The sequence below is a fragment of the Thalassophryne amazonica genome, chromosome 22 (assembly GCF_902500255.1).
Source record: "Thalassophryne amazonica chromosome 22, fThaAma1.1, whole genome shotgun sequence".
NCBI classification, from domain to species: Eukaryota; Metazoa; Chordata; class Actinopteri; order Batrachoidiformes; family Batrachoididae; genus Thalassophryne; species Thalassophryne amazonica.
Window position 1 is genome coordinate 20556610 of NC_047124.1, and position 14921 is coordinate 20571530.

General features: G+C 39.5%; 2 protein-coding genes across 3 annotated transcripts; one reads left to right on the forward strand and one right to left on the reverse strand.

Moving 5' to 3' along the window:
• Positions 1-770: 770 nt before the first annotated feature.
• Positions 771-10861, forward strand: srr (serine racemase). 2 transcript variants are annotated; one of them, XM_034163379.1, is made up of 11 exons: positions 771-968; positions 3822-3988; positions 5168-5276; positions 5424-5576; positions 5785-6039; positions 7731-7908; positions 8003-8184; positions 8429-8559; positions 9011-9159; positions 9275-9364; positions 10601-10861. In XM_034163379.1, exons 5-11 carry the CDS (start codon positions 5983-5985, stop codon positions 10840-10842), a joined length of 1029 nt encoding a protein of 342 aa, XP_034019270.1. In that variant the 5' UTR covers positions 771-968; positions 3822-3988; positions 5168-5276; positions 5424-5576; positions 5785-5982; the 3' UTR covers positions 10843-10861. The 2 variants fall into 2 exon arrangements, with proteins under 2 accessions (XP_034019270.1, XP_034019271.1); XM_034163380.1 differs by lacking the exon at positions 5785-6039 and having other exon boundaries at positions 773-968.
• A 285-nt stretch (positions 10862-11146) lies between these two features.
• Positions 11147-14850, reverse strand: tprkb (Tp53rk binding protein). The gene is made up of 4 exons (XM_034163381.1): positions 14704-14850; positions 12453-12575; positions 12195-12371; positions 11147-11323 (listed from the first exon to the last, which is right to left on the reverse strand). The coding sequence occupies exons 1-4, from the start codon at positions 14842-14844 to the stop codon at positions 11237-11239; spliced, it is 528 nt and encodes a 175-aa protein (XP_034019272.1). The 5' UTR covers positions 14845-14850; the 3' UTR covers positions 11147-11236.
• Between the last annotated feature and the right edge of the window lie 71 nt (positions 14851-14921).

Here is a 14921-nt window from a genome sequence, read left to right on the forward strand (position 1 = left end):
AAACATTAGAGCGCCTCTTTTTTCCAACGTGTACTGCTTTTGGTCTATTTTAGATCTCCAAGGCCATTTTGGCAAAAACATTGCACTAAAAAACAAACAAACAAACAACAACAAAAACATAACAACAACTTATTAATATTATACAAAAACAGATTTCTCCAGTGACGAACGGTACATAATAAATTTGATCTTTATTTTAACCAAATTTTAAGTTCATAAAATGACGTCCTCTCCTTTAAAAAAGTTAGATCGATTCGAGACATATACTTAAACACAAACATCAAACTTCAAAACGCATAATAAAAATTAACCAGAGCTATTAAGCCGTGTAAAATTTATAAAATAATGTCATATGTATACGTATGTGTAGTTATTTTGTATTCATTTTTTTGTATCACGTTCTGCATTACTCCTTCTGTGCTTGTATTCCTATGTTTAATAACATTTATTAAAAATACACACACGCAGGCAGTTGCGACATGTATTTATTTATTTATTCTGCTTTAATTTTGCAGTGAAATGAAACCCAACACTTAACAATTTGGGCTAGAAAATTACTTATGAAAATAATTTTATGCGGCGACAAATAAATATGCATAAAAATGAGCATAATAGCAAATGAGGAGGTGGAAACCCGTCTGTATGAGCCAATCAGAAGCGTTCAGTGCAAACAGAGCTCTCCAGCCAATCAAATAGAGGAACTCGCTGTTGGGTTGGTTGCCTGCCTCCTTTTCTGCGAGGGCGGAGGCGGCGGGAACCACCCAGTAAACCTTCAGAACGATGGTCACGTGACGTGATAAACATTAGCATGGCTGCTAAATTGGCAGCTTTCGCTGCGGCAGCGATGCCAGCAACCCCTCAAATTTTTCTTTCCCTCAAAGATTTCGAAGAAAAGCTTGAAAAAGTTGAAGAAGCGACAATGACCAAGTATGTCGTGTACCGGAAGGACCCCGTTTTTGGGGAAGACAGTGAGTTTTTCATTCGTCAATGTGCAGAATGGTCGTTGATTCATGTGTGTATTGAGGCTGCAACTTAGAAACAAGTTACAAATTCATGGTGAAATAAGATAGTTGTTTTTCTGTTTTTGGGCACCCACGTGGTACCATAGCAGAGTGTTGCTAACAAACTAATGTGAAACGGATGGGAAGATGGCAAAGGGAGACCTCTAAGAACTGCCCACCCATAACTAGGGATGGGTATTGATAAGGTTTTATCGATATTGATGCCATTATCGATTCTGCTTATCGATCCGATTCCTTATCGATACCTCGTGAATTTTGTACTAAAAGTAGGCTTTACAGGTTTTCTATGTATTTCCTTGAGTCTTAAAGTAAATAAATATGAAATTAGTCACTGTATCCTTGATCTCTGGACATAAATAAAAATAAACAAAACTGTGTTTCACTTTGAAGTTATTAATTCAGACTGGATTCTATCGTTCTATCTTGACTTGTCGGAGAGCCGCGCAACGTTTGGAGCTGTGTGAACAGAACGGAGGATGATTCTCGTTTCTTTCTCGCAACAAGACAGGAGTCCCAGTTAGTAACTTTAATCCGCACAAAAGTGAATCACAACTCATATTCAGGGATGAAAGTGGTGAAAAACAAAAAAAGCTGAAACCCAAAATTACCCCCCAACACCACCTGCACCAAAATGTTTCAATTCTAGAAGCTCTGAAATGCAATCTGGGACTATTCCAGACAATAAACTGGAGTGAGTGCTGAATCCATTTAGGTGAGGGAAAAAAAAATACAACTTATTCAAATTCATTCCAGTAGTAGTCTGCTCTTACTAGGATGCAGCAGTTTTCTAGTTTGGCAGATAGTTCTGGAGGAAATCACTGAAGAAATTAACAAACTGAAAATATGGTTTGACCGAAACAAACTGTCATTAAACTTAAATAAGACAGGGATGAAATGTAGGTGTGAGAGTCACTAGGTGTTCACAGGAAACACTTATTTCTGTATGTGTTTATTTATTTATGTTAGTTGCTATTATATATTTTCTGTTGTGTTTCTATTCAGGTTCTTTTTGTCTCTTTACCTAAAATTGTATATAATAATCATTAGATTAATATATAAGCAAAAATAAATTTAAGGAATATTACAATTTGAAAACAAATGCACCCGAACGTGATGACGGCTGCAATTGCTAAATGCTAACTTTTAACATTGAAAATGCCATAGACATGCTAACGCGTTAGGTTCGCTCCCGTTTTTAAGTTATAAAATACATCTATCAACTGTTTCAGAAGACCATAACAGGTCGGTTTAACATAGAAAAGGTAAATAATACTCACAGACGTATACTCTTTAGGCACTTACTGGATATCTTCTCTTTTCAGACCATTCTCTGTAAGTCCTAGAGATGGTTGTCTGTGAAAATCCCAGTAGATCATCAAATCTGGCACCAACAACCATGCCACATTCAAAGTCATTTAAGGGTGATTCTTTAACTACGGGCACTATTGGCCTTGTAAATGTAATTTCCACCACACCATTGCCTTACAATATAAAGCGCCTTGGGGCAACTGTTTGTTGTGATTTGGCGCTATATACATGTGCTCTGATGTCACTGTTTATCTCCATAGAAACTACCCAAACAGTCTTTCATACAAACTGTTTAGGGACATTACAGTGTTGTGGTGGAAATTACGGCAATAGTGTGGGACAACTACATTTTGTTTACAAAAAATCACAACAGTTGTATGACATTGAATACCCCAATTATGTTTTGATTATTTTACTGATATTTTATTCAGAGATATTTTAAAACATTAGAAAAAATGTTTCTTTACCATTCATTTTTATCATTGAAGATCAAAAGTCTGGGTGTGGGACAAGCACAAAACGGCAATATTTGCATATAATGATGCAGAAAAAAGGTGAAAAAGTCATCATAGACTACTAGAACAAATTTCTTAACACACTTTCATTGTAAAGATAACTATAAAAGTGTGAAATTTCCCCTTTTTTTCTGTTTTTCATACAATATGATCAAAGGACATAATAAGTGCCCATAGTCTAAGAATCACCCTTAAATCCGTTTTCTTCCCCGTTCTGATGCTGGGGTTGAACTTCAGCAGGTCTAGATGCCTAAATACATTGAGTTGCTACCATGTGATTGGCTGAATAGCTATTTGTGTTAAGCAATTGAAGAGGTGTACCTACTAAAGGTGCCAGTGACTGTATAATGTAATGCTAAACGTGGCATGGAGAGTGCCTAAAAGGTACTAGTAGCTGTGTACAATTATAAATAAAACAACTTTTACTTCTTGTCATCTACTCAGTTTTTCACCCTCCTATTCAATTTCTGGTCTCCAAAGCATTGTAGTCTTACAAGTAGCTGTAAATTGGTGTCATTTTATAAAAGACTGACACATTCATGTGTAGCCTAATTCAGATTCAGTGGGGTTTCCAGCAGTGCAAGACTTCATGAAGGCTACATAAAGTTCAAGACAAGTTGAGGATACTAAAAGAAGGCATATCTGAGTACTTCATAACTGGGTAATAGAACTGCAGTCAGTCTCCAACATATGTTTCCACAATCATATTTTCAAATACGTAATTCATTAAAATTCAAGATAAGTCACCAAAATCAGTGAAGGCTGTACCCGAAAACTACTGCACATGTAATTTTGTCATTATCCATTTCTTGCATGTACAAACTTACCAACATCTATCACTGCGTTTCCACTTCTTAAACTATCTTGGCCCTGGACATGAAGTGATACCACGATTAATCATATGCATAACAATACCTGGATTGCTTTATCATGAACAGTACATTTTTATGAATAAAATGTGTATTTTTCAATACAGATGTGCAACCTTCATCTGAGAAACTCACGCACTGGGAGCTAAAAGGCGTACATTATGATGGTGTACCATTTCAGCTTGTGGGATCAAAAGTCTATGGATGCCACCAAGGAAGAGACAAAAGCCTCAGACAAAAGGAGAAGTACCAGACGCTGAAAGAGAAACAAGCGGTATAAGTAGTCGATCTAGTTGAAGTCGATGTTGAAAGAAAATTTGGGCACTGGCTCCCTGGAGGAAACATAAGTGCCATGACTTAGCACCACATTCCTCCAACAGTGTGTCATCATGTGCCATTAAGCCCCATAAAAAAAAAAAAAACCTAGTTTATCATTCGTGACATCAGAAAAAAAGTGATGAGGGAGGGTGGATTTGTTTTCTTCTTCTCAAAAACAGAACAAACAATACAGTAAAATTTTGAAGTTGGGAAATTAAACTTCCCCTAATAAGATACAAAAACAATAGAACAGCTTCACTTAGAACTATGACAAAACCAGCTCTGCAATAGTATTTGATTAAAATCCACATAGGGATGTCATCTACGTCTTCCTCTAGGAGGTAGGCCGGACCAAGTGACCGGAACTACCGAGAAGAAGAAGAGGATGACGAGGAAAAACTCACCTTGCAACTGCTGCACTTAGCGTCCAAGCTACATCCATTCTCCAGCATACCACATACATGCTGGCTGAAAATATCACTTATGGTCACCACAGCGGGGAACACTCACCCTGTACCATGGCTTGAGCTTCTTGGCCTTATCAACAGTCTGTATCACGATAAATAGCGTGTGTGTGTGTGTGTGTGTGTGTGTGTGTGTGTGTGTGTGTGTGTGTGTGTGTGTGTGTGTGTGTGTGTGTGTGTCAATGACAATAAGTGGCAAGTTCCGGCTCGGTAAACTTTGGCTATCTTCGGCCGATGCGTACTCGCCATCTAGCAGACATACATGTTCTTGCACCAGCTGTGCCGCCGTCAATGAAATTCACCAAAAAAATTTGATGCAAGCCAATTTTGGCATGCGGGCGGGATGATAAACTGTTTTGTTTTTTAATGGGGCCTTATGTCCAATGCACACAGTCAGTCATGAAAATTTCATATCCAAGACATATGTATCTAAGGCAAAGTACAAAATTGTGAGAAAAATCATGCAAATCAGGTCATAATTTGCATAACTGGTCAAGGAAGGCTATAATTCCTTTGTTAAATAATGACTATCACAATCATGACATATGTAACTTCAATATGAATGGGCATGTTGAATACAAATTAGACTACATATGTATGCAAAACTTAGAACAAAATACTGTAATGTGGTCTTTGAACTCCAGTGCTATGCTGTCCCCCCCACCGCTTAGCTTGAAGACCACGTTGTCAAGTCTAGACACTGTCTAATACAACCTACCAAGAAGATGAATTGCCCTGCCAAGCTGACTATCACAGATCATCAAATTCCCTGATTTCAAGGTATAGCAGCCCTACTATTACTTTCAATTTTATATAACTGACTTCTTATTGGGATCGCAGTTACTGACTTTGTTGTTGCAGGATAAAAATAATTTTCTTTGTCAAGTGTAACATCAATTCTTTGCTGTGTAAATCCTCTAATCCCAGGTTGAGAACAACACTCAGGGTAAAAGGAAGAAGGCGTCAGCAGACCTGAAAAAAGCAGTAGCAGCAGATTCTTCAGCAGCTAAAGGAATCGTTGAATACCACACACAATTTCCTTCTATAAATGAACATCGGTACCATCCTGTTGTTGGACAGGTAACCATGCCAAGACTACATTCCTTTGTCTTATGAGGAGAACTATGAAGGACAAATAAAGTGGACATTTGAAGAAATTCATTTCCTTTATTCTGCATTCAAGATGTTTTCACGAGATAAGTAGTCTACAAAAGCTCAAAAATGTTTTACGCATAATTGCAATATAGGCATATGTATCATAACTTGATTGATTTTTATTGCTGTACAGGAAGCTGAACTGCGTGAGCGTGTGGACCGCAATGTAGAACAGCACATAGTAAACCTCACCTTGGCTGGTGCCAAGAAGCCGAGTGAAATCAAGCACCACATCGTAACCTATGTACAGGATGAGCTGTTCCGTGGACAAACCCCTCCCCCAAACACACTGCGTAGATTTTATCCTACAGGTAAAGACATCCAGAACATCATGTACAAAACAAAGAAGGGGTCACAAGAGTCAAGAAACGACCAGGTTAATCTGCAGGTAATACACAGAATAATACATCCGCTGTAAAATGGTATTGATATATAATATAGGGAATGAAATACCTCCTGCAGGTTTCTACTTCCTACAATCTTGTAGTCTTTTTTTCCCCTCTTCAGTTTGCAGTTTTTCCACACCAAAATCTTAAAAACTAACAACCAGGGACTGGTGCAGTGATATGAATCACCAATTAGTCAAAAAGTATTAATTTTATGCTGTTTAATAATTTACTGGTCAGTCAACTTGATTTGCAAAGATCAGTTACTGTCATGATGTACCTCTCTGTACTTTAATTTGCATTTGGTATTGCAGTATACATGCGGGCGTATGTGTATACATTAACTTACGTTTGAATGCTTTCAGTGTAACCACATTTCATGCTGGTTTGAGTTTCTTTTCCTCGTGCGTGATGACACGGTGACGGCATTTCCGCTATTTACAACTGGCACAGTGGACTGTAACCCCTCCTAGTGCCCAGGGGATAATGGGACCCTGAAGACTCTAAACAATTTTGAAGCTGCTGTAGACTGTAAACCAAATGCTAAAACCATTCAACCACCAAACAAAAGACAGATCTGTAGAGGCAGATACAATAGGGCCTTCATCCAAGAACCATGTATGCATGTGTCTAATTAATGAGGAGAACCTTGTACAAACATCCAAACACATGGTCCTCTTGAGTACACGTACCATGAATGTATACTGCAACTGAGTTTCTTTAACACTGAAGGTGCTCCGCAAACATCCTTGTACCACCTACATGTATTGGCATAAGAAGCCGGGACCCACCGTGTGTGTAACTCATTGATGATCTGTTAAGAGTGTTTCAAAAGCATCATTAATGAAATCAGTGATTGTGTTACACATTTCTGCATTGCCAGCACTGTCATAAATTTCTACAACCACTGCCCTACTTGGGTGGCTGATCTGCATTTAATGGTATGGAAAGGTTTACTGACCTCGACTGGGTGAAGAATCGGAGGGTCTGGTTTTAAGATTTTCCTGGATCAACATGAAGTTCCACGGTTTCATTGACTTCCTGGACTTAGCCATCAGAAGAGGTTCTATGTGGTGAACGTGTCAAAGTTGTAGAGACATTCACTCAGCTTTGAGTCCTTGAGAAACACTTGGAAGAGCTTATGGATTCATGAAATCCTTGTGGATTCATGAAATCCTTGGAGAGTGGTGTTTAATGATACCAATACCGCTGCAGGAGAATGAAGAGCCAACGTTTTTGGGTCCTGGTGCATTCTGTCTTACTGTCATACAGTGACACTTTGAAGCTAACTTGTGACCCAAGGTGGCAACTAGATGTCTTTGGTATTAGGTTTCTTCAGAGAGTCTTTGGGCACCACTGGAATGACTGGAATGTTAAGCAGGTGGTTAGCTAGTGAGATTCAGATGGGGGAGTATCACTTCCGCTTTGAGGGAAGCTATGACATTTCGGCAATGTGGTGCAATCTAACATGCCGGTGTCCATGTTGAGGAACCTAATCGCTAGAGAAAGCCAAGGGAACGGCCATGCTTCACACAAAGCTTTCACCTAGCTGTGGCTGATAGATGGCTACTTTCGAGAGGTGCGGATGGACAGTTTCAAACAGGACGGGTGTCTTTGCACTTGGCTTAAATCAAGTACATTTTGTGGAATGTTATTTGTCTACCAGATTGTAAACTTTGGTCTTTTGGCACAGATGGATTATGTGTCTGCAGACCTTGTGACCCTGGAACTGCTTATAGAAGCAAGGAAGACGGTACAAAGCAGCCCCCTTGGTGTCATCAACACTCCCATGATCCCCTGGTGTCAGACCACTTTGCCTCTCAACATCATGTCCAACATCTACATTAAACTGGAGAACATGCAGAGGACTGGTTAGTGGACATCATCTTCATTCTGCACAAACACTTGATGTCACGTAGCCACGTCTTACACTTCTGATTGACCTGTATATGATTCCATTGACAGGCTCTTTTAAAGTAAGAGGAGTGGCCAATCAATTCGCCAAGAGACCGAAGGGAGGCCATTTTGTCACTATGTCTGCAGGGAACTATGGGAAGAGTTTTGCATATGCCTTGAAACATTATGGCTCAAAGGGCAAGGTGGTGATGCCGGAAACCGCTCCAACATCCAGAGCTACCCTCATACAGGTCAGAGTTCACCTGCAAATGACATAAAAATTTTGTGTGCATCTTAGTTCATAAGTCAGTGAGTTAGGTGTGTAATTGCCTTGGCTGAGGAAGCAACATTTGACAAGGTGGTGTCCCATCCAGTAAATTGTAGACCCCATCCACTCCATGCAACAGAATCCAGGGATGCGCAGTGAGCCTCCGGGCATTTACAGGACTAAATACTTACGGTGTAGTTGAACTTGACATCAGCTGTCATTCTCAGAGTTTTGGAGTGGAGGTGGAGCGAGTTCAGACTTCCTGCCTGATGAACGTTGTGAACCGCTGCGTTCAGGAGGACAACATGACTTTCCTGCATTCCTACGATGACTTGGATCTGATAGCAGGACATGCTAGGTAGAGTCTGTGTTTTATTCAGTTGTCAAATAAACTCTACCAGTAACATCACTTTGATCATCTCTTCCATAGTCTGGACATTATTATGTTAACATGGCATGTTTGACTATTGATGGGTCTTATTGATGCTAACATTAGCATCAGCCACAGCAGTATCTGGCTGCAGCTTTTTTTTTTTTTTTTTTTAATGGAGCTCCACCTCCACTGTTGAGCAGAAAGACATGACTGACCCCAAATAAGTAATTGCTGAGACCAAAAAACATCTAGTCTCACTCATGTCTCTAGGTGGAATGAAGGTCAGGTTTTCCCAGCTCCATGTCAGCAGCCAGACCCTCCTGACCAAAGCTGACGACAGCCTCACACAGTCCCCTTGATTGTCAGTTGCCATGTCAATTGAATAACACTGTTACTCTCTGAAGGTATGATGTCTATCTTATTAATTTGCGTCTAGTCTAGGTCTGGAGGTACTGGAGCTGATACCCGAGCCTGATGTGGTGGTGGTTTGTTGTGGTGGCGGGGGCCTCCTTGCCGGAGTAGCTGCTGCTATCAAACTGTCTGGTTGTGATAAGACCAGGGTTTACGGTGTGGAACCAGAAGGAGGTAAAACTTAACTGCTGTATCGGGGCAGCTGCAGACCTGAAATTCAAGTACAGTGATGAACCCCCAGGTATCGTAGAGGTTTAAGGTGTTTCGGGTTTGTTGTGTTTAAATGCAGCATGCACCATGTACAGAAGCTTCATTGAGGAGAAGCCAGTGGGCATGGACACCAAGAGCGTTGCCTCAGGACTTGCACCGCCTTTTGCTGGTACTGCAAATTTTGTTCCAAGTTTACCTTTTTTTTTTTTCTTCTTCTTCTCTTCCTTCTCTGGAGGTCCATATAATGCTCTTTAGGTTCTTCTGACCTGTTTCTGTGTAGGCTCTCAGTTGTCCAGGTGGTTTCCATAGTAGAGAAGCTTGAATCTTCGACTGGACTGCGTTGCCTGACGCAAGGACGTTTCGCTTCAAATCGCAGAAGCTTCCTCAGCTAAAATTCTTGCTCTGGTGGTCTGACTTCTGTCTTGACTCTTGTAGAGAAGAATAAACAGAAGCCACAAAAGCTGGAGTTTTAAACCTAACCAGACCCCTCCTACCGAGAGGCAGACTGCTATAGGCTAGTGCAGGGGTAGGCAACCTGTTCCAGAAAGAGCCATGAGGGTGCAGGTTTTCTTTGCAGCCACTGACTCCACCAGGTGATTTTACTGATTAATATCACTTTGAGCAGATGGAATCAGTTAATCAGTGAAATCACCTGGTGGAGTCAGTGGCTGCAAAGAAAACCTGCACCCTCATGGCTCTTTCTGGAACAGGTTGCCTACCCCTGGGCTAGTGACTAAACAGTAGCTCTAATTAGCACCTATTGTGCTCTAGTTAGCACCCTCCTAATGACAGGGCAGCTGTCCCTCCTAATGATGGGACGGACGCCTCTCCTGCCGGCTTCCTTAACGACTCTCCTGATGACGTGAATGACTTATTACCATGAACAAAAGACTGAAACTGCTTTGACCTGAGTACCCCATTGTAAACAGGGGACAAAGCGTGTCTCAGACCCCCTCCCCGGTTAAGGCTGGGTTTCAACTGTTTCACATAGAATGCCTCCTTGACCCCTCTCTCAAACCATTTCTTCTCTCTGGCTAAGATTTTAACTTCCTTGTCCTCAAACATGTGGTTAGTGTCTGTAAGGTGGAGATGAACTGCAGACTGAGGTCCACTTGCGCCCTCTCTGCGGTGCTGGTATAGCCTTTTGTGTAAAGGTTGCTTAGTCTCACCTATGTAGTGTTCGTTACAGTTTTCCTGACATCTGATAGCATACACTACATTGCTCTGTTTGTAACTAGGGATCCTGTCCTTAGGGTGAACTGATTTCTGTCTCAAGGTGTTAACCGGTTTAAAGTAAACCGGTTAACACTGGTTCTGACCTGCTGCAGTCATATTGTAGTTAATAGAGATCAGCACCAACCTCCTTGATGGTTGATGGTGCTTCTCCATCCTTCATTGGTTCCAGGCAAACTGCCCTATGAGCTGTGCCAGCGTTTTGTGGAGGAGATCATCCTGGTGAGTGACGAGGAGATCACGTCGGCGGTGTCCACCCTCTACAGGTCGGGGCTTGTGGTGGAGCCCTCGGGCTGTGCGGCCTTTGCTGCCATCATTAACCACAAGGTCCCCGATTTGGAGGGAAATAACGTTGTGTGCATCCTCAGCGGCGGGAATATCGGGAAAGATGAGCTATGCAACTTTCCGGACTAATGCACAAACAGCAGTGAATATTAAAAAGAGTGATTTTTTTTTTCCTTCCAGACATTAAGAATACTGATCTAACTATTCCATGAAGTTTGATATATTTTCACTGATGTCCATTAAGTTGTTAAAAGTGTTACGATATCAAACAGATCAGCGCATTGTTTAGCATCTGTTTTATCAATGCCTAGATTTTACTGCATCATAACTATTCCTAGACTTTGGAAAAGCCTCATGTGCTCATCACTTACAGACTGAACACATTTCAGATCTTCTCCAGCTCACATCCAAGTTGAGTGAACGTCATCAATTAACATTTTTTCTTTTCTTTAATTTTTACATGTCATGATAAAAAAAATTAAACAGTGTCTGTGAGAAATGTGTCCATTTTTTCTTCTTACAGCTACATGACGTCTTTGATGGCCATTCTGGTTATGATGCCATCCAGTAGCGTCCCACATTTCTCCTCCTGGGGAGTGACTTTGTACAGCTGGGAAAGAGCGAGAGAGAGACAGTTTGAAATACTATATTATCAATTGCGGATATTTGATTTTAACAATGACAAGCCCTTTTGATCTATATTTTGTATTTTATTTTAGCTTATGAAAAGCCACTTCTAACATGACTTTGACCTCAAAAATTTTTCCCAAAGTAAAAATTTGTGGAACTGGAAACTAGTATTGGCGGAGGTTTGCGCTCTATGAGTGCGGTGCTGTAGTTCATTAGGTGTCAGCTTTATCAAAAAGGAAAAAAAATTGAAGGGGTTGTGCTGTACATTTGTTTTTCATTTCTCTTTTATATTTAAATATGAACCTGCAAAGTCTGACTATTCTTCTAAACCAGTCTATAAAAACCACTGCTGCTGTAGGGAGGTTTAAGATTGAAACAGCCAATTGAAGAATTTTGATGCATGTCATGTCACGTCCATATCTGGACTCCTGCCAGATCCCTGAGACACCCACTGACCTCTGTACACTGTATTTGACACACCCAGTCTGTGGGAAACACTGTTCTTCCTACCACGATGTCATTCCTGCTCCCTGCCATTTGAAGAGGGGGCATGGCAAACAGCTTCTTTCCAATTAAAGCGACAGGCAAATAACTTCTTAGATAATTGTTTTATAAGCTAGGATTTATTTTTGGCTACAGACAATCTTTGTTTTTTGAGGGAGATGCTGACCTACATAAGCTTGCTGACATGATGCACAATGTGACCCTTTAAAGCAATTTTTCACAACTTAAAACACCTGCAATTTCCTTCAACATAACAGGCAGAACAGGAGCAGTTCATATGTGCTGCATGTGAAGAACATATTCTCTATGCTACACGGTGTGAAAAACTAGAAGCAAAGGTGGAGAACCTTTTTGATCTTTGCCAGGTCTGACAATGACGAAACATCTTCGACTGGAACCTGCTGCCCGTTCACCTTGGCTCTGATGTCTGACAGAAGCTGGGACTCTTCTTTGTTGTGGACCAGCACCACCAGCACAGCATTGTCTCCATCTGAGATTCCAAACCTCTTAAAGGCTTCAGAGATCTGTTTGAAGTGACAAAGTGTGCAGGAACTTAAAATGGGATCCTGTATGTTGTACGCGCACTGAAAACAAACGCTACTTACATTATTAGTTGGTGACAAGTTGAAAATGATTTCAGAGTACAAACTTCTTGTTTTCATCTTTCCCATTTTCTGCAAGTGAACAGCTTTATTGGTGGCTACCAAGACTTGGAAAGGATTTACAAGCTGCAAATAAGTAAAGAAAAAGATTAAGTGTTTCCTTCCAATGAAAAGCTGCTTTCATCTTGCATAAAAGAAATGATCTGCAGGTTTAGAGCCAAATGTATAATTTCAAAATAACACAGGATAATAATCAGTGAATAATAATCAATGTGATGTTCTTGTAAAACTATGGAACAGAATGCCAGACGGGGCAGTTACATTAAAATTGTAATATTACAATTTTTTTTGCAATTCTACAATTACAGTTGGAAAGTTAGATTACAATTAAATTATGATTACCTTTCAACAATTAAATTATGATTACTAACAAAACAAAGTACATTTCTTTTTAAATATGTTTATTGACAAATACATCAGCTTCTTGTATTTCCCAAAAAATACCTTACATTCCTTGCATATTGTTGGCACTAATGGAAAGGAAATCTGAACAAATTTGTTGAACTGTTTAAGATAATCAATTTTATTTTACAATAATCTTCACATAACTCTCACAATTTTTTCTCCAAAGATTACAATTAAGTTACAACGATCTGTTTTGGTCAAAAATGTAATGATGACTATAAAGTATGACTACAGATTGTGTTTACCCCATGTCTGCAGAAGGCACTTAAAAGATATTTACCATAACACCCAACTATTCTAGCATATATTTAGATGCTTTCATTAACGTTAATTTTGTTTGTTTTTTAATTATGTATAAGATTTGTACCATATGGGTGATTCTTTAACTATGGGCACTATTGGCCTTGTAAATGTAATTTCCACCACACCATTGCCTTACAATATAAAGCGCCTTGGGGCAACTGTTTGTTGTGATTTGGCGCTATATACATGTGCTCTGATGTCACTGTTTATCTCCATAGAAACTACCCAAACAATCTTTCATACAAACTGTTTTTACCATTCAATTTTATCATTGAAGATCAAAAGTCTGTGTGTGGGACAAGCATAAAACGGCAATATTTGCATATAATGATGCTGAAAAAAGGTGAAAAAGTCATCATAGACTACTAGAACAAATTTCTTAACACACTTTCATTGTAAAGATAACTATAAAAGTGTGAAATGTCCCCTTTTTTCTGTTTTTCATACAATATGATGAAAGGACATAAGTGCCCGTAATCTAAGAATCACCCATATATGTCTATCTATCAAAGATAAATGTTCTACAGCATCCTTGCCACAACTTACACACCCTTTCTGCAAGTTAATAAGGCACATCACATCTTTAAAATGCATATTAAAGGGCTGGAGCCAAAAATACTCCACAGACACTCAAGTCTGTTTTTAAAAAAGAAAGAAAGGGATTAGATTTTGTGACAGTGTGACCCTAAAAACTGCAGAGTGGCTCAGCAAGTGGAAAAAACAAAAAAAAAAACTGGACCAGAAACTGACCATTTTTTGGAAGGGTTAAGCACACTTTTGGGTTTCCAAACAGGCTCTAAGATTATCTCTGAGCTGCCAAGTAACTTTGCAAATTACCTTCTCTTTAAATGCTTTTAAGTTCAGGATTAAGTTCTCTGAAAAGTATAAAAAGTGTGGAAATTTAATTTTTGTTTAGTAAAATTCTATTCATATGTAGAGTCTATCTCATTGGTAAACATAGTTCACATGATTATGAGGCTACATACTTGTGTTTGCTATTGATACATAGATTCCTAAACTACATACAAAAAAACTACTTCTAAAATTTAAACATTTTAAGCAATTGTGCACTCCCGGAAGCCTTATGCAGAAGCAGAACACCAAATGTGGTCTGGGTCCAAGTCCGTTATTTTCTCAATTCACAAACTGCTATAAGGCAGTATAAATTACCTTGACATATGTCACAGAAGTAAAACGAGCCTCTTTGTGCCTATTTTGTTTATAGGAAGGGAGTTTCTACAGGTGCAAACACAGAACTGTGGAATATGTTTGACATGAAATAACCAACATTTTAACAGTATTTTAATTTGTTTTTATTGGCATATTATGACCCCTTTAATGCACTATGAAAGTGCTCAGAAATGCCATTATTAGGTACTAAATTACATCCTACGAGCATTTGGCCACTCAGTTCTATAAATATGTAGAATATCGTTAATAAATTGAGAGTTTTAATAAAAATACACAGTTTAAAAGGAAATCTCACCGTTGTTGGGTTGATTAATGCAGCGTTTAATTGTCCTTCTACGGCGCTTTTCCTCAGTTCGGTCGTATTTTTAACCTCTTTGAAAAGCATCTGTGTCACGCTGTGTTCGGGGAAAAGTTCTAAATCCTGCGTTAGATGCATGGCGGTTTCGACACGAAGAGGGGGAACGATAACACAGCGACACCGCCGGAGAGCAAAGTTCCTAAAACATCCACGAA

Coding starts and splice junctions, on each gene's coding strand:
- srr (XM_034163379.1), top strand. CDS start 5,983: ATGTACAAAACAAAGAAGGGGTCACAAGAGTCAAGAAACGACCAGGTT. Junction 7,909..8,002: donor GGAGAACATGCAGAGGACTG/GTTAGTGGACAT, acceptor TTCCATTGACAG/GCTCTTTTAAAGTAAGAGGA. Junction 8,185..8,428: donor CCAGAGCTACCCTCATACAG/GTCAGAGTTCAC, acceptor TGTCATTCTCAG/AGTTTTGGAGTGGAGGTGGA.
- tprkb (XM_034163381.1), bottom strand. CDS start 14,844: ATGCATCTAACGCAGGATTTAGAACTTTTCCCCGAACACAGCGTGACA. Junction 12,372..12,452: donor ACTTGTCACCAACTAATAAT/GTAAGTAGCGTT, acceptor CACTTCAAACAG/ATCTCTGAAGCCTTTAAGAG. Junction 11,324..12,194: donor ACCTGGCAAAGATCAAAAAG/GTTCTCCACCTT, acceptor GCTCTTTCCCAG/CTGTACAAAGTCACTCCCCA.